Source organism: Nothobranchius furzeri, chromosome 12, assembly GCF_043380555.1.
Source record: "Nothobranchius furzeri strain GRZ-AD chromosome 12, NfurGRZ-RIMD1, whole genome shotgun sequence".
In the NCBI taxonomy this organism is placed as follows: Eukaryota; Metazoa; Chordata; class Actinopteri; order Cyprinodontiformes; family Nothobranchiidae; genus Nothobranchius; species Nothobranchius furzeri.
Window position 1 is genome coordinate 70,830,932 of NC_091752.1, and position 24,098 is coordinate 70,855,029.

Below are 24,098 nucleotides of genomic sequence, written 5' to 3' on the forward strand. Positions count from 1 at the left end.
TTCAGACGTAGAGTTAAAAACTGGGCGTGAGTCGTCCCCGACCCAAACACACGAGACTCCACACATAAAACACTTTTCAAACCCAAAGCATCTTGAAATGGGAGGCCTGTCTTACTTGTGCCTAAAACAGATCAGCTGATTCCGCCGTCGTTCCTTCTCCAGCAGATCCGGTTTTGCCGAGTTCTCGTTCCCACCCGTTTCTCTGAATAAACACGTTAGACATAACAGACTCGATCCTGCGTCAGAGACGGGCGAGTTTTATGGTCGTGCTGTTTTATTCGTAGGAAAACGAAAACAAAAGGCTTCATTTCCTCCTGCAGGTTCAAACAGGTTCAGTCAAACGTCTGCTAACTTTACCGTCACAAAATTCCCTGGAAGTCGTCCTTTCCCTTCCCTCTCCCAATAATCCGCTGGCTGTCTCTGCAGCTGCTTAGCTCCTAAATCCTAAAGAGTTGAATTTATATTCAGTTGAAACTGACAAGGATGCACGTCTGATGTTGACGCAGCGTTTCAGTAACAGCCATAAGGTTTAAGTGTCTTTCTGGGAAAAAGACCTGGGCTGGACTGAGCATCCTCCCAGACTGCAGCCGGAGACGGACCGGATCCACGGCCTGGGGTCTCTCTGTGCATGCGTGGGGGTTCTCTGCCGGTTTTCTGGCTTCCTCCCACAGTCCAAAAACATGACTGTCGGGTTATTTGGTTTGTCTAAATTGTCCTTAGGTGTGTGTGAGCTTGGGTGTTTGTCCCGTGTGTCTCCGTGTTGCCCTGTGATGTCCAGGGTGTACCCCGCCTGCTTGCCCAAAGTCAGCTGGCACCGCCCCCCCCCCGTGACCCTGCGTGGGCAAGCGTGTCAGGATGGATGGATGGATGGATGGATGTAGATGCACCAAAGCAGGAGCAGGAAACAGGGCAGGGTGTTTCCGAACAAAACTACAAGGAATGTTTTCTCATTTCAATGTTGGATGTTTTATTATTTATGTGTTAACTTAAAACCATGAAATGTTTCCCAGTTTTAATTCAGTGTGCTACCGTACAGCAGAGCCACGAGCTGTTAGCTTCAAACACAGAGAAGACAGAGACGTACATCGTGACGATGATGTCACAGGAGGATTCGGCCTGAGCCTCGACTTCATGGTGGTCGTTCCTCCTCACGCTGATACCTGAGAACTGTGAAATTAAAGGATTCTGCTCTAAAAACAACAATAACAACAGCAACAACAACAATAATTAAAGCTGCAAGCAGCGTCGTCCGGCCCTCGCAGCTCCGCGCCGCTCCGGTCTGGCCGGCAGTCTGGTGCACCCGGGCGCGTCCGCTGAACATAAACATCGACCACCCCGACACCAGAAACCGCGAACGGTCTCCTCGTTTGTACCTCACCCTGACTCAGCATCTCCTCTGAGCTCACCATTAAATTACACGTCTCACCACTAGGGCATACTCTATCTTTACCACACTGGTGGTGTGATGACACGGACCAAGTTTAATGCTATTCTGATCACGTTTTTTGAAGTCATTGAAGGTTAAAGTTATCTAGGGGGCGCTGTGACCAACTACAGAAAAATCCCATTGAGGTCAGCTTTGGTTGACAAAGATAGTTTTCTGTTATTTTGGCATAAATCAGACGTGTGTGTTATCTAGAGCCAGAGAGCCGAAAGGGGGTGGAGCTACAGGGGTTTGAACCAACAACCACATCAATGTGTTTGGTGCAGTCATATGATGACATAAACCAAGTTTAATGCCATTGTGACCTTGTATTAGGAAGTAATTAACTCTTAATCTTATCTAGGGGGCGCTGTGACCAATTAAATAAAAATCCCATTGAGGTCCTCTTAGGAAGTCAAAGATGCTTTTGTGGTAGTTTGGCATCAATCAGACTTTGTGTGTGCTTTCTAGAGCCAGTGAGCTGAAAGGGGGCGGAGTTAAAAGGATTAGAACCAACAACCACATCAATGTGTTTGGTGCAGTCACGTGATATCACAAGCCAAGCATAATGCCATTCTGACCTTGTCTTTAGAAGTTAATAAAGTTTGAACCCATCTAGGGGGCGCTGTGACCATTTACAACTAAATCCCATAGAGGTCATCTTTGGTCATCAAAGACGGTTTCCTGTTAATTTGGCATCAATCAAACGTCGCATGGGTCATCTAGAGACAAAAGGCTGTAAGTGGGCGGAGTTAAAGTGATTTGAACGAGTGAACACATACAGGTGTTGATTGCAGTTGTGTGATGACTCCCACCATGTTTGATATAGTTTGGAGCTTTTTTGCAGAAGTTACAAAGGTTTTATTGAATCTAGGGGGCGCTGTCCCAAATTTAGGAAATATTCCATGAAGAAGTTTGTAGGGTGATAACAGTCATTTGTGTGCAGTTTGGTGTGAATTGCAGCATGCATGTGTTATTCAGGGCTTAACAACTGTCAGGGGGCGGAGCTAAAGCGATATCAACCAATGACCACAGGATTGTGTTGGGTGCCTTTGTGTGATGACACATAGCAAGTTTGGTGCAGTTACGACCTCGTCTGTAGGAGTTATTACAGTTTTAAAGGTATGTAGGGGGCGCTGTGGTGAAATTATACAACGTTTGTGTCTTATTGGCTAAAGGGCATGATTGGTGATTGCCATGTTCAGTCTCAGGCAGATGGGAGGCTGTTTGTGGAAGTTACAGTCAAACGTAAGGTCACGGCGTCACGCCAGAATTCGCCATGGCATCAAAGCCCCTCCCTTTCTGGAAAGCTATCAGATCTGAATGGTCATTACAACATCATGAAGAAGTGCATGGCCTTAGTGTCATGTTGACTAAATTAGAGGGGACAAATATGGGCATTTCACCATAAAACAATTGACTTCCAGTTGTCAGGGGGCGGGGCTTAGGTGATGTCAGCTTTCCACATTGTCATTGTCTTGAGATGTGGTCAGTGATCACACAGACAAAGTTTAATATAGATCTGATCATGCACATGGGACTTGTTACGTCAAGTAATGTAATGGCGAAAGGTCAAAGTTTGAGGCTTAGCCACGCCCACACCTTTCAACTTTTGAAAAATCTGACGGTTGAATTTCTTCCCCTATGTCTTAAGAGTATATAGCAGAAGTGTGAAGGCGATTGGTGAAAAGGACGACGGGGCATCACGCTCCAAACTACGTGTGCGAAAACCACTAAATTGAGTACTTGGACCGAAATGGTCGACCTCCTGTGCGACTTTGCGCTTGGCTCCAAGAGACTTTTTTGTAGGTCCTGAGACCCCACATTAGTGTACCAAATTTCGTAATCCTCAGTCAAAGCATGGCATGGGGCTGGCAATTTTAATGGTCCTAGGGGGCGCTATTTAAGAAAATAGGCCACGCCCAGAGGATTTTCACATCAGATTTTTTGGAGGGCCGGACTAGGATCACTCACCAAAAGTTTTGTGGCGATATCTTTAGAAATGACGAAATGGGAGGCAAAAGTATGGCCACTGCAGTACGCCTGACTTCGCCGTGCCGCCAGAGCCCCGCCCTCTTTTGAAAACTCCCATAAAGTGACGTCACACAACCCCCACTTGTCTTGAGTTACCAGCTACAAATTTGTGGTGATTAAGTGAAATGGGGCGATTTGGGACCTATCACAGTAAAACTTGACCTTTTTGGTCCTGAGGGGGCGGGATTTGTGTGATGTCATCATCCGACCATTCAGTTTAGTTTGTGGCTGGAAGTGGAATGACCACAGAAATTTTTGTAACTCTATTCAAGTATGAAGTTATATTCATTTATATATTTTGGCGAGTAGTTGAAATTCGAGGCCTGGCCACGCCCCCTCAGCATATACGAAAAGTCAGTTTTATTTTTTTTTTCTATTTGATCGCCCATCCCTTCTGAGCAATTTCCCACAACTTTCGAGACGATCGTGCGAAAATTGATCGAGTAAATCAATCAGAAGCGGACCCTAGAAACGGCCAAAGCATGGTCAAAATCACCACTTCAAACCAAAATGGCCGATTTCCTGTTTGACGTTGACCATGGTTGCAAGAGGCTTTTGTGTGCGAACTGTTGAGTACCACAAGTGTACAAAATTTCATAACTGTACGACAAACTAAGGTTTATGGAGGGGGGGATTTTTCACATTCTAGGGGGCGCTGTGGAGCTAGTTTTATTGTGATTTTTTGGGACCTTTAAATACAAACTGTTACACTACGCCTGACATGTGTGCAGAAATTCCTGAGTTTTCGGGTATGCTAAGGCCTCCAGAAAGCCAATTTACTTGGCGGAAGAAAAATAAACAGAGCAGATACAACAGGCCTCCGCAGCTTTGCTGCTCGGGCCTAATGATAATAATCATAATAGACTTTTAACTACAGATTAAATTTAAACCTTTTCAATTTCCACCATCAAACAAACTGAACCAAATGAAAAATAGTTCAAATCGGCACAAATTTGAAGTTATTTCAAAGTCAGACAGAAAATATTTGATTTAAAAATCGTCTAAGAACTGAAACAGAACGTCCACAACTTCAGATGATCTGTTGTGTGAGATGTGACCGAAGCCCGTCGGAAACAGGAAGCGTGTTCTCCGGGTCCGGCGTCCAGCTCCGTACCAAACGTGAGTGAGGAGTCCTGGATCAGTAGATGGTTCTCATGCTCTGTGTGTCTGACGCTGGAGGCGTGTGGTGCATCTGGGCCGGCTGTAGCGAACCTAAGTGGACACCCTGCTGCTGCTGCTGCGGGTGCTGCTGGTACCAGTTCTGGTGGGAAAAGTCGTCCATGTACGCAGGCGAGGATCGGATCGGAGGCGGGCAGCAAGCCTGTCCTCTGATGCCCAGGTCAAGCATCTCATTACCTTTCATGTCGCGGCTGTTGCTGTCGATGTTGTTGTTGTTGTTGTTTTTGTTGTTGTCCCACACAGACGGGGACGGGGGGGAGTTGCAGGCCATGGAGTCGCTGGCCTCAGGGCTGTTCTCAGCATTCATCTCTCCCAGCGGAAACTCGCCGTTCTTGTAGAGCTTCTTGAACTTGGAGCGCCGGTTCTGGAACCAAATTTTCACCTGAGAAAGACAAAAGAACGACATATTTTAACGGTTATTTAGAAGAACGCAGTTATTTCAGTGTGACCCAGAACTGAAGAACCGTCCAGAGGCCCAGAGTCACAGGATGTGTGCGCTGAACGAACCAGTCTCCTTGCTGCAGTTTGGTTTCATTTAGAAAGCTTCTTACGCCGGTTCTGTTCTGGTGTTCAACCCAAGGCTTGTAACCAGTTTGGGGTTTTGTAAAGGACGAGGTGAACAACCTGCTCCTCAGGTTCTGCCGTCGTGTCTCGCTGCAACATGATTCATAAATCCTGTCAGCACAGGAAAACCAAACAGACGCACGAGCACCAAACCAAAACACCATCTATAAAACCGTCTCGCTCCCAGGAACGTTGTTTTGATTCCAGCTCTAATCCCGTTGGTCCCGTTTAGACCCGAACACCAGACCACAGCGGTTCCTCTGTCTCAGACTGAACGGCTTCTGGAGGGTTGGACCTAACCTCATCCATTCTCCAGCCCCTCTTCGGGTGATTAAATTCATCTGATTGGCCATTCTGAAGCTCAAAAACCCAACGTTTCTCCCAGTCTTTGAACTCATCATTGCTACTGCAATGAACTGAATCTGTCGTGAAGGTTTTTACTGACAGAATCCTTATTTCTGTGTTAAAAACTCATTTTGGTGATAAAAGAATCAGATTCAGACAGAAGTCAAGTCCGAGTCAGCAGGTGAACAAGTCAGAAGTCAGTATCGACCCTCAGTCCAAGTCTGGTCGGGGCCTAAAAACAACGACTTTTAAGTTACAAGGAAATGAAATACTGACGTGGAGTTCATTTGTACCGAGTCATCAGTGACGTCAGCTACTTGAAAACGACTTGAATCTGATCGTGTCAGCGACGCAGGAAGCTGCCGCTGACATGTCAGCTTTCACTGCTTCAGTGTCTGAAACTGCAATGAAGCCATTCCACCTTAACAGATGCCTCGTGTCTGTGGAATATAAACCAGCTTCATCAGACAGGTGTTAGCTCACCTGCGTCTGCGTCAGGCCCAGCTGTGCAGCCAGCTCGGCCCGCTCCGGCAGAGCCAGGTACTGGGCCGACTGGAACCGCCGCTGCAGGACCGCCAGCTGGTAGCTCGAATAGATGGTCCGAGGCTTTCGCACCTTCTTGGGTTTCCCGTTGACCAGACGAACCTCCAGCTCCGGTTCCTCTTTCACTGTGTGGAAGAAGATGGAAAACAGCTGTGACCTCTGACCTTTGTCACACAACTTAGTGTTTTTAGAAGATCTCTGTTTGGAAAGATTTGGGTAGGGAAGTCCCACAGCCTTCACAAACCTTCCAACAAACCTTCAGAGGAGGCAGGGGAGGCACTGCTTCCTTTATCATCATGACAAGTAATAAGGATTGAATTTAAAATGAATGTGTCAACTCACAGCTTTATACAGGATTTAATCACTGAATTTATCAGTTTCTTGGTCAAATAAATGCAGAAGCGAGAGGAGCTGCCCCACACACACTAACTGATTCAGGTAGAGCGCATGCGCCATCTCCCTGTATCAAGTGTGTGGGGCGCTGCCCCCTGAGGCGGAGGTGAGAGCTGCCCCCGGAGGCCGAGGTGAGAGCTGCCCCTTGAGGCCGAGGTGAGAGCTGCCCCCGGAGGTCGAGGTGAGAGCTGCCCCCGGAGGCGGAGGTGAGAGCTGCCCCCGGAGGCCGAGGTGAGAGCTGCCCCTTGAGGCCGAGGTGAGAGCTGCCCCCGGAGGTCGAGGTGAGAGCTGTCCCTTAAGGCGGAGGTGACAGCTGCCCCCTGAAGCGGAGGTGAGAGCTGCCCCCGGAGGCAGAGGTGAGAGCTGCCCCCGGAGGCGGAGGTGAGAGCTGCCCCCGGAGGCCGAGGTGAGAGCTGCCCCCGGAGGCCGAGGTGAGAGCTGCCCCTTAAGGCGGAGGTGACAGCTGCCCCCTGAAGCGGAGGTGAGAGCTGCCCCCGGAGGCCGAGGTGAGAGCTGCCCCCGGAGGTCGAGGTGAGAGCTGTCCCTTAAGGTGGAGGTGACAGCTGCCCCCTGAAGCGGAGGTGAGAGCTGCCCCCGGAGGCAGAGGTGAGAGCTGCCCCCGGAGGCGGAGGTGACAGCTGCTCCCGGAGGCGGAGGTGAGAGCTGCCCCCTGAGGCGGAGGTGAGAGCTGCTCCCGGAGGCGGAGGAGAGCTGCCCCTGGAGGTGGAGGTGACAGCTGTCCCCTGAGGCGGAGGTGAGAGCTGACCCCGGAGGTGGAGGTGAGAGCTGCCCCCTGAGGCGGAGGTGAGAGCTATTTCTGTTCTCACGGAGCAGTGCCGCACACACTCATAGAAACAGGAAGTTTGCACATGCTCACTGCTGTCTGTCTTTGCATCGATGACATACATGTTTTACTTCAGATGCGCTGCACATGATGACGTTCTACAGTCTGTCTGATATATTTAATGCCTTTTTGTGACAAATTAAGTCTTTCTGAGCAGCCATAAACGTGCAGAGAAAATGCCCCCGGGGAGGCAGGCAGTGCCCTGCCCCCCTGATGGGGGCAGTGCCGAGCCCCATAGACACCGCTGCAAGCTGGCTGCTTGCCACAGGGCGGGGGTGTGGGCCGTCAGGTCTGTAAGGGTGAACTAGCTCAAGTTTGCTCTGATTAAATATTATTGACCAGGATTTTTCAGTCAGAACGGGAGATATTAGAGGATCATGTGATCGCATAGATGCTAGGTTCATGGACTGCATTAAGGGCAAGATCAAACACCATTTTTAAATGTGATGCCAACAACAATGAATACGTGTTTAAGTCAAATTTGCCCAAATATTAAATATTAGTTTACTTTTCTTGTTACTGTTTTGTTCAAATATGGGGCTGATTAGATCAGAAGTTTTAAAACAACAAAATATTTTATTCATTGTCGGAAATAAAATACAAGCTTTTGGGTTCACATGTTAAGTCTGCCTCCAGGGCAGTCGGTGCCTCCCCAACCAAGATTAGTCCCTTAGATGTCACACACACTGTGTGGTGAAAACCGTCCTCCACACTTGAGCTTTCCCCGCGGGGAGCTGCAGACACGGCTGCGTTCGTCAACCAGTTGGTGGTTTCTGTTGAAATATAAAACTCTCAATAGTTCGTGTTTCCATGTCTGCGACGATCCCACGCTTTCACCATTTGGATGATTATCCCTGAGTCGCCTGCACCTTCAGTATTTCACATAACATCTCCTGTTTCTGAGCAGAGCCTTGAGACCACTCTTGCTGTCATTTGGCCCCATATGAACTAACCCAACCGCATGCAGCAGGAACGGCACAAGAAGAAGAGTCTTGAGCAGAAAACATATTTATCAAACGACAGTGGGACGGTCAGGTTTCTGGTGGGGTCGTTTGGCTCAGAATGGCTCCCCGTTGAAACGAAGATGGTGAAAGTGAGAAAAACCAGAGCGAGCTGCACAAAAGATACAACACCAAGCCCAAAGAGAAATCTGAAGGTTGATGGTTCCATTCTTGCTTATATTACCTCTTATGCCTTATTCATGGCACCTTGTAGGGTCCTGGAACCCCCCAAGGCACATTACAACACAGTTTAGCTGCGTGCACACACGCCTGTCCATGCTGGTGGTGATGAGCTACATTGTAGCCACAGCTGCCCTGCGGTGCAGGGGTGGAGCTGTCAGACAGGCCCCACAGGGCCCTCCGACCACCAGCTCAAGTGTCTTGCCCAAAGACACACAACTAAGTAGGACTGAGCAGGGCTCGAACTCGCAACCCTGATACTGATCTGATTGTTCTCATTCAGATTTAACCTTTTCCAGGTCTGGCAGTTTGATGTGCCTTCTTTGATTTGAAATATTAGATGTTCAGAATTATTGTTTTATGAAGTTCACACAGAAAAACTCCAGACAACACGTGAATCTCGTTATTAAGACGTTTGCAGCAAGGGGGGTGGAAAAGAGCGACTAAATTCTTGTGTTTGTTTGTTTGTTTTGTGGGCGTGGCTCTCGGGCTTTACGTGATAAGGAACCGTGGGAGGTTGATGATTCGAGTTCCGTGGCTGGCTGACACACCGGGACACCCGTGGTGTGCTTGGCCTCGGACCCGAGCCCCCCCTGGGCCATCTCAGGAGTCAACCAGCTGTTCCAGCTGTTCAGGAGGAGAAGTGTGCGGAGTCATGTTGGATTCAGTAAACCTGAGCTGCTCCTGCAACTCCTGAAGAACACGGAGAACTTCTCCTTCATGCTCCCCCCAACATCAGCTGATTTCAAACCTTTAGCATCCACGCGCCGCAGGATATTCGATGTTTCCAGATTTAGATTTTACTTTCAGTTGTAAAACATGTGGTTTAGGCATTTTATAAGAAGACTAAAAGAAGCCTCGAATGTCTTAAATGAGGAAATAAAACAAGAAAATAACGTCATTTCTGTGCGTAAAAGTCGTGCGTAACAGCTCCAAACGGGAAGCGTGGACACGTTCTGCGGGCAGGTTTTCTCACCTCCGTCTTGCAGCGCAGTCTGCACCTCTCTGCTGAACGACCCGTACGCGGCGTGCGTGTAGGAACAATCCGCCTTGTAGGGCCCGCCGGGACCCGTTCCGTTCAGGCTGTAGTGGTGGTACGTGTACGGGTTCAAGTGCTGGCTCGAGTACGGCTGCTGCGTTGCGTAAAGGTCCTGAGAGCCGTGGAGCGCGATCTGGCCGCTGTAGAAACCCGCATCGGTGGAGGACGACTCCGGCAGGGTCGGAGAGTCTTTGGTGAAGATGGAGCTCCCAGCCAGGGGAAGGGGGGGCTTCTTCTCCTCTAACGCGGGTGAAACCTGCCCGTTCATTTCAGACACGGTCTGGATTTTGGATGCGTTGGAACTGAGCTGTCCTCGGAGCGGAGCTGGCGTTGCCAAATTCCCCTGACGCAGCAGCCAGCCAGGCTGTCCACCGTGGCGGGCGGCGCCCAACCCAGCAAGAGCTCCTAATTACAGGGCGCGTCAAGCTGCGCCGAGCCAGGCAGGACAGAGAGGAGCGATCTCTGCCTCTCATTGGCTCTCCAGCTCCTGCCTGTGTGCCCTGGAGCCAAGACAGAGCTCACTGTCGCCTGTCTGGCTCCCTTCTCCTCCCCGCAGAAACCTCCACTAAGCCGCTCCTTGAGCCCGAACCGGCTCACGACGAGAGCAGAGAACCACCCGAAGTCAAGTTGAAACCATTAAAACAGAGTTCTGGTGGGCTTTAGCGCAGGTTCTGGGCACACACCGGGACCCCTTTACTCTTCATCAAGGCTTCAAGATGAGCCAACATGCGGGCCCCCCTTTTGGCTCCATCCGGTGGGGGTCGGGTCCTCCGGGGGGGTGGGGGGGTGGGGTGGGGGGTGGGGTGGGGGGGTGAGGACAAATGAACCTTCCTGACCAAAGTCAAAAGTTTTTATTTTATTCTATTTTAAATAGTTTAATGTGAAACCACCACAAGGTGTGTGTGTAAACTGCCTTCTGTTCAGATCTACTGTCATCAACAAGCCCACTAAGACAGTCAGAACAGAACAGTTTGGTTCTGGAAAGGTGGACTTGTGGACCACCTTGGAAGAATTGCAGCTCCATCAGAAACTTTAAAATCTTCCCTTAAAAACATTTTTATAAGAACTTTTAATAAAAGTCAGGATCTGCTCCCTCGGGTCTCACCTGCCCCTCACGACCACGCCCACCGCTTTCCCCGATTATCCTCATCTAAACGCCGTTTGGGCGTCAGACCCTCGTCCTCCCTTCCAGTAGAAACTGTTCCGGGTTACAGGCTTGCTGCAAGGCCACCGAGCCCGTCTGCGTGATGAACCGCTCCAGCAGACACCGAGGAGGGCTGGGCACCCACTGGAGTTGTAGTTCCACAAACGGACACTAGGGGGTGCTAGAAGCAAGCCAAAACGGCCTAGTCCGGCTTTGAACCTGCGTCTGGGTCCGTTTTCATCTGCACACCCTGACAAAATAACTAAAATCTACTTCCACCTGTCTCTGTTTTAATCTAAAGTTTGTTGTCCCATTAAAACCATCTTTGGTTGTTGTCATGAAGGTCATGCTACGTGCTGATGCTAGTTAGATGTCAGGAGAGCATCTGGCACCCACGACCAACACACCTGACTTAAGGTGGTTCAAGCTCCCTGTAAAACCATTTGAAGAAAAAAATACACAAAGGTTTATATTTTTATTGGGTCTGATACACGGTAAACCCTCAGGATCTGGCAAAACCAAGTTCTCACAAATGTACATCTCAGTTTTTCCAGGAAACCCTGCTCAAACCCACCTGAGAGTTCTAGGTGCATCGGTGACCTTCAGGGCTCTCAGGGCGGGGCTGTTCTTACACATTTAAAAATAACAAGGGAGACAAGGTGGAGGGAGGGGCTTGGCTAGTTTATGTACAAACGGGTAGTGAGAGGAAGTCCCGTGGTCCCGAGCGGCCCACCGCCCCAAGGCGCCCTGTGGAGGAGATGGGGCGGTGATAATGTCGGACATTTAAAGACTCGCTCCGATGCAGATTAGAGATTCAAAAGAGTTTTTGCAGCGGAGGCTTGTGGTTGGTTTTATTCAACTTAGAAGAAGAAGGAACTTAAACTCAGGCAATCCAACCAATCACCTTTCCTCTGAGAACAAAAAGAACCAGGTGGGCTTCCCAAGTATCCATTCATGATACGTGGAGGAACTTTTAGACCTTTTGTTATTTTACAAGAGTCTCTGATGGCCAGCGCAGAAAGGAACACGGAGGGAAGACCCAGGAAAACGGGCGAGGACGTCCAACGTTACACACGGTGGAAACCAGCAGTGGAATGGGAGGAGTACAGTGCCATTAGCGGTCCATAGAGGGCGCACCGCAAGTCTCAACAACCCTGTCAGACCAGAAGGAGGAGACGGTGATGGGAGGGAGGGACTGATGGAGGAGAAAGAGCCAGTCAGGTTCTTCTTCTGTGGGGGGGCAGGGAGTCTTCTTCATCTGGACACTTGGTTTGTTGCTTTCTGGGTCGAGAGTTTGTGATTTCCTCACACTCCCCACCCCCATCCCTCCCACGCCGAGGTGAGTAAACGGAGATCAGGCTGGCCCACGCCACTCCAACCTGGAGGATGGACGGTTTCGTCCTCTCTGAAGAGAAGAAACCGACTTTAGTAGAGAAACAGATCCAGAGGCTGACACACACAACAGGCTACGAGACTCGCTAAGCTAGCAGCTGTCAGCCATGTTTAACATTCACGTCGAGGGACCATAAAAACGTATTCTACACCCCTCAGCGAACATCCTCTTTAACGACGTGTTGCTAACAGGTGCAGCAGCTCAGGCTAGCGCTAACGTGCCTCAGGAGGAGGGGCTTAGGGTTCTGCAGACAACAAAACAACAAGTAAACAACTCAACAAATTCACCCACATTTCTGCTGATGAACAAGAGCAACAAAGATCTAACTCAAATACTTTAGCCGACTAAAACCAAAACAACTCGATGACTAAATCACGACTAAAATGAAAAAGAATTTTAGTCACAAGAATAAAACTAAATATAAATTTCAGGCCAAATGAACACGGCCAGAGAGCCAGCCGACATTGAAACACGCTTCAGACTGTCCACGGACAGGAAAACGTCGGGTTTCGCCATCTTTGGGGTCAGGCATCGTTTGAATTTTAACGATTTTGATTCCAAATCCTCGTTTTGATTCCTGATTCAAGTGGCAGGATCCAAAAACACGACATGTTTAAAGAGCAAGTCACCCCCTGCCAGAGTATTACTCCACTCCCACTTCATGTTTGAAAAATGCAACAAATGCTGTTGCCTAGCAGCCTGAGAGGGTGGAGCCGCTAACAAACACACACAGGCTCACAGCAACATTGTGACATCATATGGTACCAGCTAACATTCTAGGGTACCTCTTAGCCAATAGCGATGGCAGATTTAAATTCAAAGTCAGTGCAGTTTTTACCTGACAACGGCACAACACTGACAGGTTTAAGCAGAACAATTAAATCTTAACAAAAATGCACTAAAGTGCAAAACTACTGACGACACGTGTCTGCGGCACGATTAGACACACATTTATGTAGTTTATCAGAAGTAAAAGTTGATTTGGGGGTGACTTGCTCTTTAAGTGAGCTAGCTAACCACAAGTCTGAGGTGGAGAAATATTCCCGACCTCCAACATCACCTTCCTTTAGACAAAAACACGTTCTGAAGAAAACGAAGACTTGCAGCGCAACCAGCGTGTCGTTTCCGACCACAGCAAAGGGAAGGGAAGGGACGGAGCCTCCGGGTCGCTCCACACTTCCGGTTTGAAAACCGCGCCAAAAGCAGGGATTGCACGGCGGGCCGAGGGAGCGACGCCGACCGACAACTGGGGCGTTTTCCTTTTTACTTCTTATTCTAACGCATTGTTGATGTATCGGGTCGGGACTCGGTCTCGGGTCGGGACTCGCTAAGGATCCATTTTATCTGCTAAATAAACGGTGATCCCTGGAGTTTCCTAAATGAGAACATATGTGATGGGAGGTGGCCCTGGACCAGGTTTTCCATTTCCAGCCCTGTAGACGGAGACCTGAGGACACTTGTGGACTAAAGTGTCCACTTGCAGCTCCAGTCGGCTCAGGGTGGTCTCGCGCTCGGCCCAAACGCCACAGGGCCACTCGGCACACAGACACTCACCTTATGTCAGCTTCTTTGCTTTGTTGTAAAGCGAGTCGACCACTTTGCTCATGTTCTGAATCGTCTCCAGGGCTGCCTCGTAGGTCTTGTCCACCATCGGCTCATCAAAGATGATCAGCACACCTTCGCCTTGGTCCAGGATACCTGTCAGGTGGGAGGGACGTCAGAGATATAAAACGTATTTCTGTAAGAACAGGACTCGTTCCAAATCTGCAGACCAACCGTGAAACTTCTGATCCAGAATCATCTGCGACAGTTTCCTCTCCACGTCTCTCTGCAGGGAACACAAAGTTAGTTTGTAGGCAACCAGAACGCCGCGGGCACGGAAACGGGTCGGGCTGGTTCTAGACCAGGGCTAGGCCGGGTTTATGCCCGGAGCGTTGGGGACAAAATACCGTCCACAAGGAGGCCCGTGACGGCCAGCACAAGACCCGCGTCCTCAGCACCACACAGCACCTGCCATGACCCGACGCCGGCTCGAGTCCCGGTCTCAGCAGTAATTTCTTCTCTAGCTACACTCGTCAGTACGATGTTTTAACCCTTTACTGGTAAAATGTCTCAACTATAAGGGCTGATCTGTTTCATTTAGCCAGTGTGAGTCCATGTGAGGTGAGCGGAGTTCCACCCGCTGAGACCCGAGTCAGAGGCGAGTCACGACCAGCAGGAGCTCACCTTAGGGAGTCTGATGAGGGAGGAGATGTGTGTGATCTGTCGGGGAGACAAAAGCAGATTATTCACACAACCACGCCGAGCGGTGAGAGAAAGGACTCGGACTAGAAGAAAGAGTGTGAGTAAAGACCTGGGCCCTGGAGAAAGGCTCGATGACCCTGATGAGGTTCTGCTCCAGCAGGTTGTCGTACAGCTTGGTCAGGTGGGTGCTGATGATGGGGTCGTCCTTTAACTCGGCTTTGTACGTCGTTAGAGCCTAAAGGTGGTCGGAAGCAGACGTCTTACAGGACGAGACGACGCGACAGCAAGAGTTACAACAAGCAGTCGAGCTCCGAGGACTGACCTTCTCAAAGTCTGCGAGCGAGCGGTTCTTACTGGCTAGCGCCACACACTTCAGCGAGTCCGTCTGTGAGGACCAAACAAAGCAATCAGCTGTTGTCCACAAAGACCTTCAGTTCACAGAGAGCCGGGCACGGTTCGCCGTCTGAAGACAAAGAAGCTGCACAGCTGAAGGTCCAGAACGTCGGGGGAAAGCGCCGATCTGCTTTTTGCACCTGAACCGGAGCTACCTGCCGGAGCAGCAGGACGACGGCTGGACACCATGACTCTTCATTCCTAGGCCTGGAGCGCCGGTATCAGGCACGTTTTAGTGGTTTCTCTGCTCCAGCACACTCGATGAACTGGTTGAATCACCTGCAGCAGCTCGTCGGGCTCTGCAGAAGCACGTTAATCACCGGCTGATTGAAATCAGGTGTGTTGGAGCAGGTTACAACTAAAACATGCTGGACACCGGCCCTCCAGGCCCGGGACTCAACAGCCCTGCTGTACACCTTTACGCTACAACAGGAAGCACCGACTTAGCCCAACATGAATGTTTCTGCCCTGCGAGCAGAGACCACAGCATCCAGACAGAACCCACACAGCCAGGAGCTGAACCTGCAACCTCGCTGAGCCTCCAGCACCTGAGAGGGGCAACATCTCTCCCTGCGCTCTGCTTCGGTGCCACCTACACCACCCTCTGATCCTACACCACCTCCAGATCTAAAAGTAGGGCGGCTACAGGCGTTTCAGGAGAGGGGAACCGGTACGTACAAAAGCACCGGTCACCCAAACCGGGAGCATCAAGACGGTTTTGTTCAGGAAAACATTTAAAGAAGGAAACCACTTGTTCGGACTGAAGGGTCCTACCTGTCTGCCGGCGTACCGCAGAGCTAGTTTCCCACTGATGAGGGCCTGCACGTCCTCGGGGCTGGACACAAACAAACACACTGCGTTCCTATTTGGCTACAAACACAGTTAGAACCTGTCCACGAGCCTACAACACCAAAGAGCTGCGTGACGTCCACCACTCACGCGCTGAGCATGATTTTGCAGAGCAGCATGTACTTCAGGGCTGTGATGGCGCGAGGGCTGTCGATGGAGTCGTAGCCCTCAAAGGCCTCGTAAAAGTACGAGTACGCCGTCTTCCAGTCTTTCTCTTCTGCTGCGTGAATGATCCCTGGAACCAAAACACAAACTCGTCAGCTCCGAGTCGGGCTGAGACTCGGCACGTGGGAGCACCGGGTGCTACCTGACTGCATGTCTAGAGCTGCCTGGAGTTTGGGGGGACAGTAGATGGCGTTGGCGGTGGTCCTGGCCGAGGTGAGGGCAGCGCGCGCCTTGGGCAGGTTACTGAGTGCATGGTATGTCTTGCTCTCCAGCAGCTGGACCTCCACCAGCAGGGCTTTGTCGTCCATCTTCTTGAGCTCCTGCAGCAGCTGGGATCCTGCAGATGGAAGGAGGTGGAGAGACGAGGCAGAGTGAGTGTCTGCTGTTAAACGTAGGAGCTCCATTTTAATGTCATCAGCAAACGTCCACTAGATGAAGTCTTCGGGGAATTCAGCACTCACCGAGCTGCAGAGCCTCCTGGTAGCACTTGGTGTCAAAATACAGCGAGATGAGTCGAGCCTGAGGAGGATCAGGAAGAGAGGAGATGTGTGAGCGTCAGGACTACCAGCAGAACGTTTCCTCTGTGTTCTGGAAGAAAACTGAGAGCATCTCTGCGGTTTGTCTGCCTCAACACGGACGTGGAGTTGCTACGGCTGCTCCTCCTGTTCCCTGACTGGAGGAGTGGCGACTTCAGGCCCGCTCCAAACGAATCCAGGTTCAGTCATATTTCTTATAATCTGGGTTTTTGTTCTGGTTTTGGGTCCGGTTGTAGAAAAGCTGAATGAAAGCTGTAAAAGACTAATATTCACAGCTATACAGGTGAGAAGTCACCGATCCCAGAGGTAAATGTGAACACGTTTTCTATGTCAACCCGTTTAAAACCAGAGGGATGTGTAGAACAGGTCAACAGAACCGACCCTGGGTCGGTCAGGTTGCAGACAAACCTGCAGCTTTGAAGATCACGTGTCTGAAATCCTGATTTCAGAACCGAGTGCCTGGACCTGGACTGGGACTGCTGTGGGATGGCGATGTCCCGAGTCCGGACACTGGAGCATGCATCGACCATCGTGGGCTTACAGCAGCTTCTTAACTACGCAGCCACACATTAGAATCATTTATATATGGAGCGACACTGGAGGGGGTCGCTGGGCAGTGAACATCTGCCGCCTGGCAGCATACTGGTGTTTTTTATCACCATCACTAAAGCATCTCGTTGGTTTGGAGACCCTGAGTTGAGTCAACACCTACATGTGAAAAACATGGTTTGATGTTGCCATTCGGAGACGAACCAGCAAAGCAACAACCGCCAAGGATCTTCCGGGCTCCAGCGCTCCGTAGAAGGACGCTTAAGTTCTTTACAGCTAAGTGGATGATCTACTGATGTTATTGGTGATGGGATCCACTATGCTTCATAAATCATTCCACCTGGCTGAACATGAACATCACTTCTAACAGCAAGCCTGATAAAAGGAACTCCACTGGCAGAATAAACCATGGGGGGGGGGGGGGGATGGAGCCTCACCTCCAGGGCCTGTCTGAGGAAGGTCCTCTTCTCAGCCTTGGCCCACTCTATGCACTCCAGGCAGAGCTCCACCTCCTGACCCGTGGCTGCTTCCATGTCCAGAAACAAGTCCAGCAGAGAGCGGACCAGCCGGGCTGCTTTGGCTTTGGAGATGGAGTTAAGAAAGGGACGCACATACTTCAGAAGGCCTCCGAGCTCTGAGGGGTGGATGTCCAAAGCAGCAGTGATGAGGGTTTCGTTTGTGGTGATGAGAGTGAAAGCAGCTGACTGGATGAGTCAGGGTCAGCCCTGGTTACCTGCAGCCTGGCCCGTCTTGGCCAGTAGCCCGCCCAGCTCCAGGATGCTCTGCTCCTTAACACGAACCGCCTCCTCATCGCAGTCCTGGATGTCCCGCTTCACTGAAACACAAGCACGCGACGCGACGATGTCACCTGCTCTAACACCAAGCACAGGTGTGGAGCCGCTTCCGTCTTCCAGGGCTAACGCTAATGGGTCGCGAGCTTAAACAGCAGAAACATGCTAACAACCAGTGCTAAATAAAGTCAAGCAAAAGAACCGGATAAATTAAAGGTGCTTTTATTGGGAGCCCGTTACTGTGAAAAAGGGAGTAAACGCTAACAACATTAGCCGTAGGCTAACTGTGACTAGCCGGCTGTCACTAAACTTGGACAAATGAATGAATGAGTGGGAGAGCTAGCGTTAGCCTGTGTGAAGCACTGGCCGGCGCGCGGCTGCTGACTCACGCCTACTGGGAGCAGAGGGAGACGGCTAACGCTGAGCTACAGCTTAGCCTCGATGCTAACTACCACAACCAGCTAGCAGCTCACCCAGTGATGGGGTAAAAAGTGTCGCGCCCGAGCGTTCAGCTACTCTGTCCGTCTCACCCGCCAGTGTCGGTTGTATTTACCTATAGAGTGTAAGATATCGATGGAAGCATTCCGGTCAGTTCCCAGAAGAGACCGTGCTCTCTGAAACTCAGCCACGGCCACGGCTGCCATCTCTCTGCTGCCTGCCTCCGCCAGAGATATCTCTGACCGGTCGGCTTCCGGTTAGGTTGTGTGGGACGATGCTGCCCCCTACCGGCCTAGTTAGGTACAACTACACCACGGCTGTGGGAAACGTTAGGCTTGCTTTTAGCACCCCCTAGTGTCCGTTTTAATGTTCTGTCACAAAACGCAACTCGCTGTGCTCTCAGGTGTGTTTAACACCTTAATCTAACCGATGAAACGACTCATTCATTAGTTTCTACAGGAGCAGTTCATCAGTAAAGCAAATCAGATGTGTTCACGACCTAAAACATGCTGGACTCGTGTCTGAGTGAGCTCCCAGTGCTGACTCCTGTGGTCAGAGCTTCAGCATATAAATGTTTTGTCTCTTCTGAGGCTCCACCATGATGATAAACACGTTACAATATACATTTTTCAACACATGTATCGTTACAATAAATGCTAACCAGGTGTAGCTCGTCTGGTCTGCCTAACCCCAACCCCGTGTGCACTTTGTGCCATCTAATAAATGTTGACTTGACTACCCACTACAACTATGGGCAGACCAGACCTCGTCACTGTACGCTCATTTTCTAGACTGTTGCACCATTTATTTAGGGAAAGCATTCATGTCATATACCATGTGTTGAAAATACATAGTTTTAAGAAATATATTCATTCTCTCAGCAACTTTACTGCAAATTAGCTGATTTGTGCACATTTTCCAATAAAAAACTAAAAGTTGCTCAGCAGACCTCAAATCTCATCTTGCATCAGTGGATCAACTCACAATCTGACACCTAATGGGATTAGTTAAGCTGCTTGTCCACTTATTCTTTTAAAAAGGTCAAAAATGCAACAATCCACATTTATCTAAAAGGATTTCTAAATAAAAAACATACTTCAAGCAATACTGAAACCTTTTTGTGTTACATGTTACTCTAAAATCACATATTTTATTTAAATTTATTGGGGGGCAGTTTGGCAGCCATCTTTATTTCCAAAGAACCAGTTGTAGACAAACGTCCAGTTAGTGCTTTCTGAGAGTTTAATAAAATCCACCCAGAAGAAAGAACTGCAACCAGATACTTAATATAAAAACTTTTTATTATATACATTGTTCTGCACAAAAACACTAAAGTACAAAACCACCGAGAGTCAAATCCCTCATCTTGAGTCCATGTTTACAAAACGACCGACAGGTAATCACAAACCTAAAAACGCAAAAGAAAAGGGTTTAGATCAACCGAAATCAAAACCATCACAACAGGAGGACTTGAGCTACCAGCAGGACCACGTTCATTTCTCTTCATCAACAACTGTGAATGACCAATCCCCAGCTGGGTTACGACCATGACGTACCTTACAGCTTATAAACAGACCGGGGGAGCGCTCCGCACCAGGTGCTATGGAGAAAACCGGGCTCTGCAGACACGTCTCCCTATGCTCAGACACTCTGGACTCCAGAAGATGCTGCAGAACATCTGGAGTGACGCTCCGCTTCAAGGCACAAGAAAACAGTTCTGGTCAAAACCAAAAATGTAGTTCATCCACTCATCAGGTTCACGGCTGCCGTGATGTTAAAGCTTTTAATGATTCCTCTGAGCAGTTCCTTTTTCAGGGTGGAAAAATCTGGAAAACATTCAACTTTGATTTGAAGATCTTGAAAGTGGCGTTTTCATCAGCTGTAAGCCATAATCGCGATTATAACCAAGTTTGGAAACATGTGGCTTTGCGTGGAGTGAGACCGTCTCGGATTAGTTTCACCTTTTAACTTGGATTAGTAAACAAAATGAGAATCCGCACACTTCAGTCTGCGATGTAGGAGTTTACTGGTCAAGCTTTTGGTCAGACCTTCATCAGGAACCGTCTCTGACCGAAAGCAACTCCTACATCGCAGATTGAAGTGTGCGGATTCTCATTTTGTTGATTCCACTTTTTGATCCAGCACCTTTTCCCCGACGAGCGGCGACTCCTTCTACTCGACTTGGATTAGTGACAAATTAACTTTTGCACCAAATTCTCATTTTTCCTGTTTCACCAGTAAAGACCACAACGAATTCAAACTTGTGTAACACATTCTTGTGTTGAAGATCATTAAAAGTTGTATGTAGTCTAATGATTCCACCTTGGAGAAAAAAAAAGATTCAAACTAGCCCTTAAAGTCCCAAAACAACCGCTAAGAACCGTTTTCTACTTAAATAGTAGGGATGCACCGATGGATCGGCATTTGATCGTAATCGGCCGATAGCGCCCCCTATCGGTTTCGATCGGAGTTTTCAAAATAGATCAAAGCAGACCGATCAGGTAGGGTTGTCACGGTAACCGGTGTAGCGGTAAACCCCGGTAAAAAAGTTGACAATAATAATAACCGTCTTGTTTAAAAAAAACTATATTATCTCGGTGGATTACCATGGCTGCGGTGTAGGCGCGGTGACCCTTACCAGCCACCGTATCATCTGCTGAAGTTGCCGGCGGCACATGCGCACTTTGTTGTTTACAACCAAAACTTTCTTGAAGCTAAAGCTGAAATAATGGCCAAAGGAGGAGACGGCAGTGCTCAGGAGGACATTTATTATCCCTCAAAGAAGGCAAAGTGGGAAGTACGGGCATATTTTGGATGTTTGAAGAATGCCGAGGGACAGTTGATAGAAGACGGCTATCCTGTTTGCAGCACGTGCAGAAAAAGTGTCTGTGAAAGGCAGCAACGCTTCAAATCTCATGACACATCTGCTTGACCATCACCCACAACTCTACAGTCAACGCAAGGCAAGCTAACGTTAGCGTTTTAGCTAAAATGCGTGATCCGAGGATTTGGGTTGAGGGAGAATGCAACGAGTCGCTATATAAAGCAGCCGCAGCGCCGCTACCTGCATATAAACCGTGTCGCGGACACCGCCATGTTGAAATGACGCTATGCATTACGGGGCTCCCAGGGGCCGATAAGAGTTGGTCTCTCTCCGAGAATAATTATGAATTTAACAACGATTACTGCCTGATGACATTTTCCCACATCTGCAAAGCTCACTGGAAGGACACAAACCGAGGACGATATTTTCCTGATATAGGGTTTATTACTCAAGTAAGGGTAAAAAAGTATCTGATTAGAAGGCTACTTGAGTACTGAGTATCATCTGATCTAATATTTTTAAATGATGACATCAAACAGACATACAATAAGAAGTTATGGGCAAATATTGGTATTTTAAAGACTAAAGGGGAAAAATGTAAACAAATAAACAACATAATTACAAAATAACACATTTTAGGCTAAATTTAGACACAAACTGAGGACAATATTTCCTGACATACAGGGTTTATTTAATTGTCTGAAAATGTAGCACATTTAAAAAATACCGCGATAATACAGAAAACCGTGGTAATTTTGGTCACAATAACCGTGAGGTTAAATCTTCACACCGTGACAACCCTAATACAGACCATTTTAGATTAGGTTACATTTCCTTTATTCCCAGATTATGTAGTTTGTAGCACTCATTATAATGTTGTAGAAAATTTCTGGCCAATCCACGTGATCGGCAGCAAAAAACCTGATCGGTGCATCCCTATTTAATATGCGTGTTTACATCTTCTACTACCAAATACACTCGTGCTGCACAAACCTTGGTGCTGATGTGAAGTCCACAAGGACAGGAGACAAAACAGCTGTTGATGCTCAAGTTGTTCCTGTAAGATTGACAAGCATGCAAAAAACGTGCATTCTGATTTACCTGTGCAGGTGAGAGCAGACCATTAAACAACTCCTGGTTTGGAAGGTTATGAAGCTTGAGGTAAAGGTAAGGTTGATGCTGAGACTCACGTATGGCATATGGGGCAAATAACGTGCATGTGCTCCATGTCCTCGACCACAGACGACAGGTACTGCTGCTCAAGCTGCAGGTTTCTCTCGTATTCTTGTATTATTGAGATTTCTGCAGGACAGAGCGTGGGCGCTAAAGTAAACAAGCAACTCAGGGTTTCATCTGCATCCAGCTCGGTGGAAAAGGTTTTACCATGAGACATGAGCTCCTGCTGGATCTCATCAAGCACAGCCAACTCGTCATACTCCTGCACAACACCGCCCACCTGCTTGGAGGGAGAAGGAGCAGATCTCCATCACGTTTGATCATGTGAGACAAAGAGGAGGTGAAGGCTCCGAGAGTGTGGCCGACCTCCTGCATGTTCCGTGGGCCCCGCAGGGACAGTAGCCTCCGGTCCTCAGCCTGCAGGGCCGTCCACTCCTCTTCCATCACCTCATCCACGATGCTGAGGGCTCCGGCGGTGCTCCGCTGCCGGTACCTGTCCACCAGCCTGGACCGGCTGTTCTTCAGCCTGTCCACGCAGCGCTTTGGGAGACAGCAGGACAAACGGAGCGGAGTGACGATGCTAACAACATTAGCGGCTAAGCTAGCCGTCGTGGTTAGTGTTCCTCACTCACCCTGCGGAAGACTTCTCTCCATGGTGGAGTACTTCTTTTATAAAGTAAGCGGTGTCTGAGTTGAGCGTCCATTAAAGAAGTCAAAACAGCTTCAGAAACGTCACATTTCAGCATTTAACCTCTCGTTCCGGAAGTTGGTGTTCATAAAACCGGAAATGAAAAAACGTCATCATTAACGTCGTGCTTTGTGATTTTATATACATATGTGTTGTTATTATGATTATTATTAATTACTATTATTATTATTATTATTATTGTTGTTGTTGTTGTTATTACGGTGGCACAGGAGTTAAATGCTCGCCCGTAATCGGAAGGTTGCAGGTTCGAGCCCCACTCAGTCTTTCGCTGTCGTTGTGTCCTTGGGCAAGACACTTAACCCACCTTGCCTGCTGGTGGTGGTCGGAGGGACCGGTGGCGCCTGTGCTCGGCAGCCTCGCCTCTGTCAGTGCGCCCCAGGGCAGCTGTGGCTACATCGTAGCTCATCCCCACCAGTGTGTGAATGTGTGTGTGAATGGGTGAATGACTGATTGTGTTGTAAAGCACCTTGAGGGGTTGCAGGACTCTAGTAGGCGCTATATCAAATACAGGCCATTTACCATTTATTATTAACAATATTAATTATGGATCGGGTGGCAGACCGAGGCGGGAGCCTCGGCGGTCCGATCCCCGGACAAGGAAACTGGTTTTTGGGACATGGAACGTCACCTCGCTGGCGGGGATGGAGCAGGAGCTTGTGGCAGAGGTTGAGCGGTACCGGCTAGATATAGTTGGACTCACCTCGACACATAGCATTGGCTCTGGAACCCAAGTCCTTGAGAGGGGTTGGACACTCTACTTTGCTGGAGTTGCTCCGGGTGAGAGGCGGAGGGCTGGGGTTGGCTTTTTGTTAACTCCAAGACTCTCTGCCTGTGTGTTGGGGTTTACCCCGGGGACGAGAGGGTAGCTTCCCTGCGCCTTCGGGTCGAGGAACGGATCCTGACTGTTGTTTGTGCTTATGCGCCAAATATCAGTTCAGAGTACCCACCCTTTTTTGAGTCCCTGGGACGAGTGCTAGATAGTGCTCCATCAGGGGACTCCATTGTCCTGCTGGGGGACTTCAATGCTCACGTGGGCAATGACAGCTTGACCTGGAGGGGTGTGATTGGGAGGAACGGCCCTCCTGATCTGAACTCGAGCGGTGTTTCGTTATTGGACTTCTGTGCAAGTCGCAGTTTGGCCATAATTACCACCATGTCCGAACATAAGGATGCCCATCGGTACACTTGGTACCAGGGCAGCCTAGGTCACAGGTCGATGATAGACTTTGTAGTCGTATCATCTGACCTGCAGCCGTATGTTTTGGACACCCGAGAGAAGAGAGGAGCTGTCAACTGATCACCACCTGGTGGTGAGCTGGATCAGATGGCAGGGGAAGATGCC

At 49.3% G+C, this 24,098-nt stretch overlaps 3 protein-coding genes across 5 annotated transcripts; all 3 read right to left on the reverse strand.

Annotated features, from left to right (window-relative positions):
* Positions 1–750: 750 nt before the first annotated feature.
* On the reverse strand, positions 751–10,278 carry LOC107376209 (homeobox protein Dlx3b). The gene is made up of 3 exons (XM_015945194.3): positions 9,483–10,278; positions 6,029–6,213; positions 751–5,018 (listed from the first exon to the last, which is right to left on the reverse strand). The coding sequence occupies exons 1-3, from the start codon at positions 9,811–9,813 to the stop codon at positions 4,596–4,598; spliced, it is 939 nt and encodes a 312-aa protein (XP_015800680.1). The 5' UTR covers positions 9,814–10,278; the 3' UTR covers positions 751–4,595.
* Positions 10,279–11,526: 1,248 nt separating this feature from the next.
* LOC107376208 (26S proteasome non-ATPase regulatory subunit 11A) lies at positions 11,527–18,320 on the reverse strand. 2 transcript variants are annotated; one of them, XM_070543012.1, is made up of 13 exons: positions 18,163–18,320; positions 17,552–17,653; positions 17,256–17,398; positions 16,195–16,252; positions 15,876–16,070; positions 15,659–15,803; positions 15,494–15,554; positions 14,649–14,711; positions 14,436–14,561; positions 14,309–14,344; positions 13,859–13,910; positions 13,637–13,780; positions 11,527–12,094 (listed from the first exon to the last, which is right to left on the reverse strand). In XM_070543012.1, exons 1-12 carry the CDS (start codon positions 18,251–18,253, stop codon positions 13,638–13,640), a joined length of 1,215 nt encoding a protein of 404 aa, XP_070399113.1. In that variant the 5' UTR covers positions 18,254–18,320; the 3' UTR covers positions 11,527–12,094; position 13,637. The 2 variants fall into 2 exon arrangements, with proteins under 2 accessions (XP_070399113.1, XP_015800678.1); XM_015945192.3 differs by having other exon boundaries at positions 17,256–17,452.
* A 1,010-nt stretch (positions 18,321–19,330) lies between these two features.
* Positions 19,331–22,839, reverse strand: rpain (RPA interacting protein). Of its 2 annotated transcripts, none has more exons than XM_015945199.3 (7): positions 22,680–22,839; positions 22,414–22,587; positions 22,255–22,327; positions 22,062–22,173; positions 21,865–21,928; positions 19,604–19,741; positions 19,331–19,455 (listed from the first exon to the last, which is right to left on the reverse strand). In XM_015945199.3, exons 1-7 carry the CDS (start codon positions 22,791–22,793, stop codon positions 19,426–19,428), a joined length of 705 nt encoding a protein of 234 aa, XP_015800685.1. In that variant the 5' UTR covers positions 22,794–22,839; the 3' UTR covers positions 19,331–19,425. The 2 variants fall into 2 exon arrangements, with proteins under 2 accessions (XP_015800685.1, XP_015800684.1); XM_015945198.3 differs by having other exon boundaries at positions 22,255–22,330.
* Positions 22,840–24,098: the final 1,259 nt, after the last annotated feature.

What these genes read in the sequence shown, in the direction of transcription:
- LOC107376208 (XM_015945192.3), bottom strand. Translation starts at nt 18,253, where the DNA reads ATGGCAGCCGTGGCCGTGGCTGAGTTTCAGAGAGCACGGTCTCTTCTG. An exon ending in AGCTCTAGACATGCAGTCAG is followed by an intron (nt 15,804 to 15,875) that starts GTAGCACCCGGT and finishes TTTTGGTTCCAG; the next exon opens with GGATCATTCACGCAGCAGAA. An exon ending in TCTGGATCAGAAGTTTCACG is followed by an intron (nt 13,781 to 13,858) that starts GTTGGTCTGCAG and finishes CCCACCTGACAG; the next exon opens with GTATCCTGGACCAAGGCGAA.
- LOC107376209 (XM_015945194.3), bottom strand. Translation starts at nt 9,813, where the DNA reads ATGAACGGGCAGGTTTCACCCGCGTTAGAGGAGAAGAAGCCCCCCCTT. An exon ending in GACTGCGCTGCAAGACGGAG is followed by an intron (nt 6,214 to 9,482) that starts GTGAGAAAACCT and finishes TCTTCCACACAG; the next exon opens with TGAAAGAGGAACCGGAGCTG. An exon ending in TGGGCCTGACGCAGACGCAG is followed by an intron (nt 5,019 to 6,028) that starts GTGAGCTAACAC and finishes TGTCTTTCTCAG; the next exon opens with GTGAAAATTTGGTTCCAGAA.
- rpain (XM_015945198.3), bottom strand. Translation starts at nt 22,793, where the DNA reads ATGCTGAAATGTGACGTTTCTGAAGCTGTTTTGACTTCTTTAATGGAC. An exon ending in GGAGAGAAGTCTTCCGCAGG is followed by an intron (nt 22,588 to 22,679) that starts GTGAGTGAGGAA and finishes TGTCTCCCAAAG; the next exon opens with CGCTGCGTGGACAGGCTGAA. An exon ending in GCCCACGGAACATGCAGGAG is followed by an intron (nt 22,331 to 22,413) that starts GTCGGCCACACT and finishes TCTCCCTCCAAG; the next exon opens with CAGGTGGGCGGTGTTGTGCA.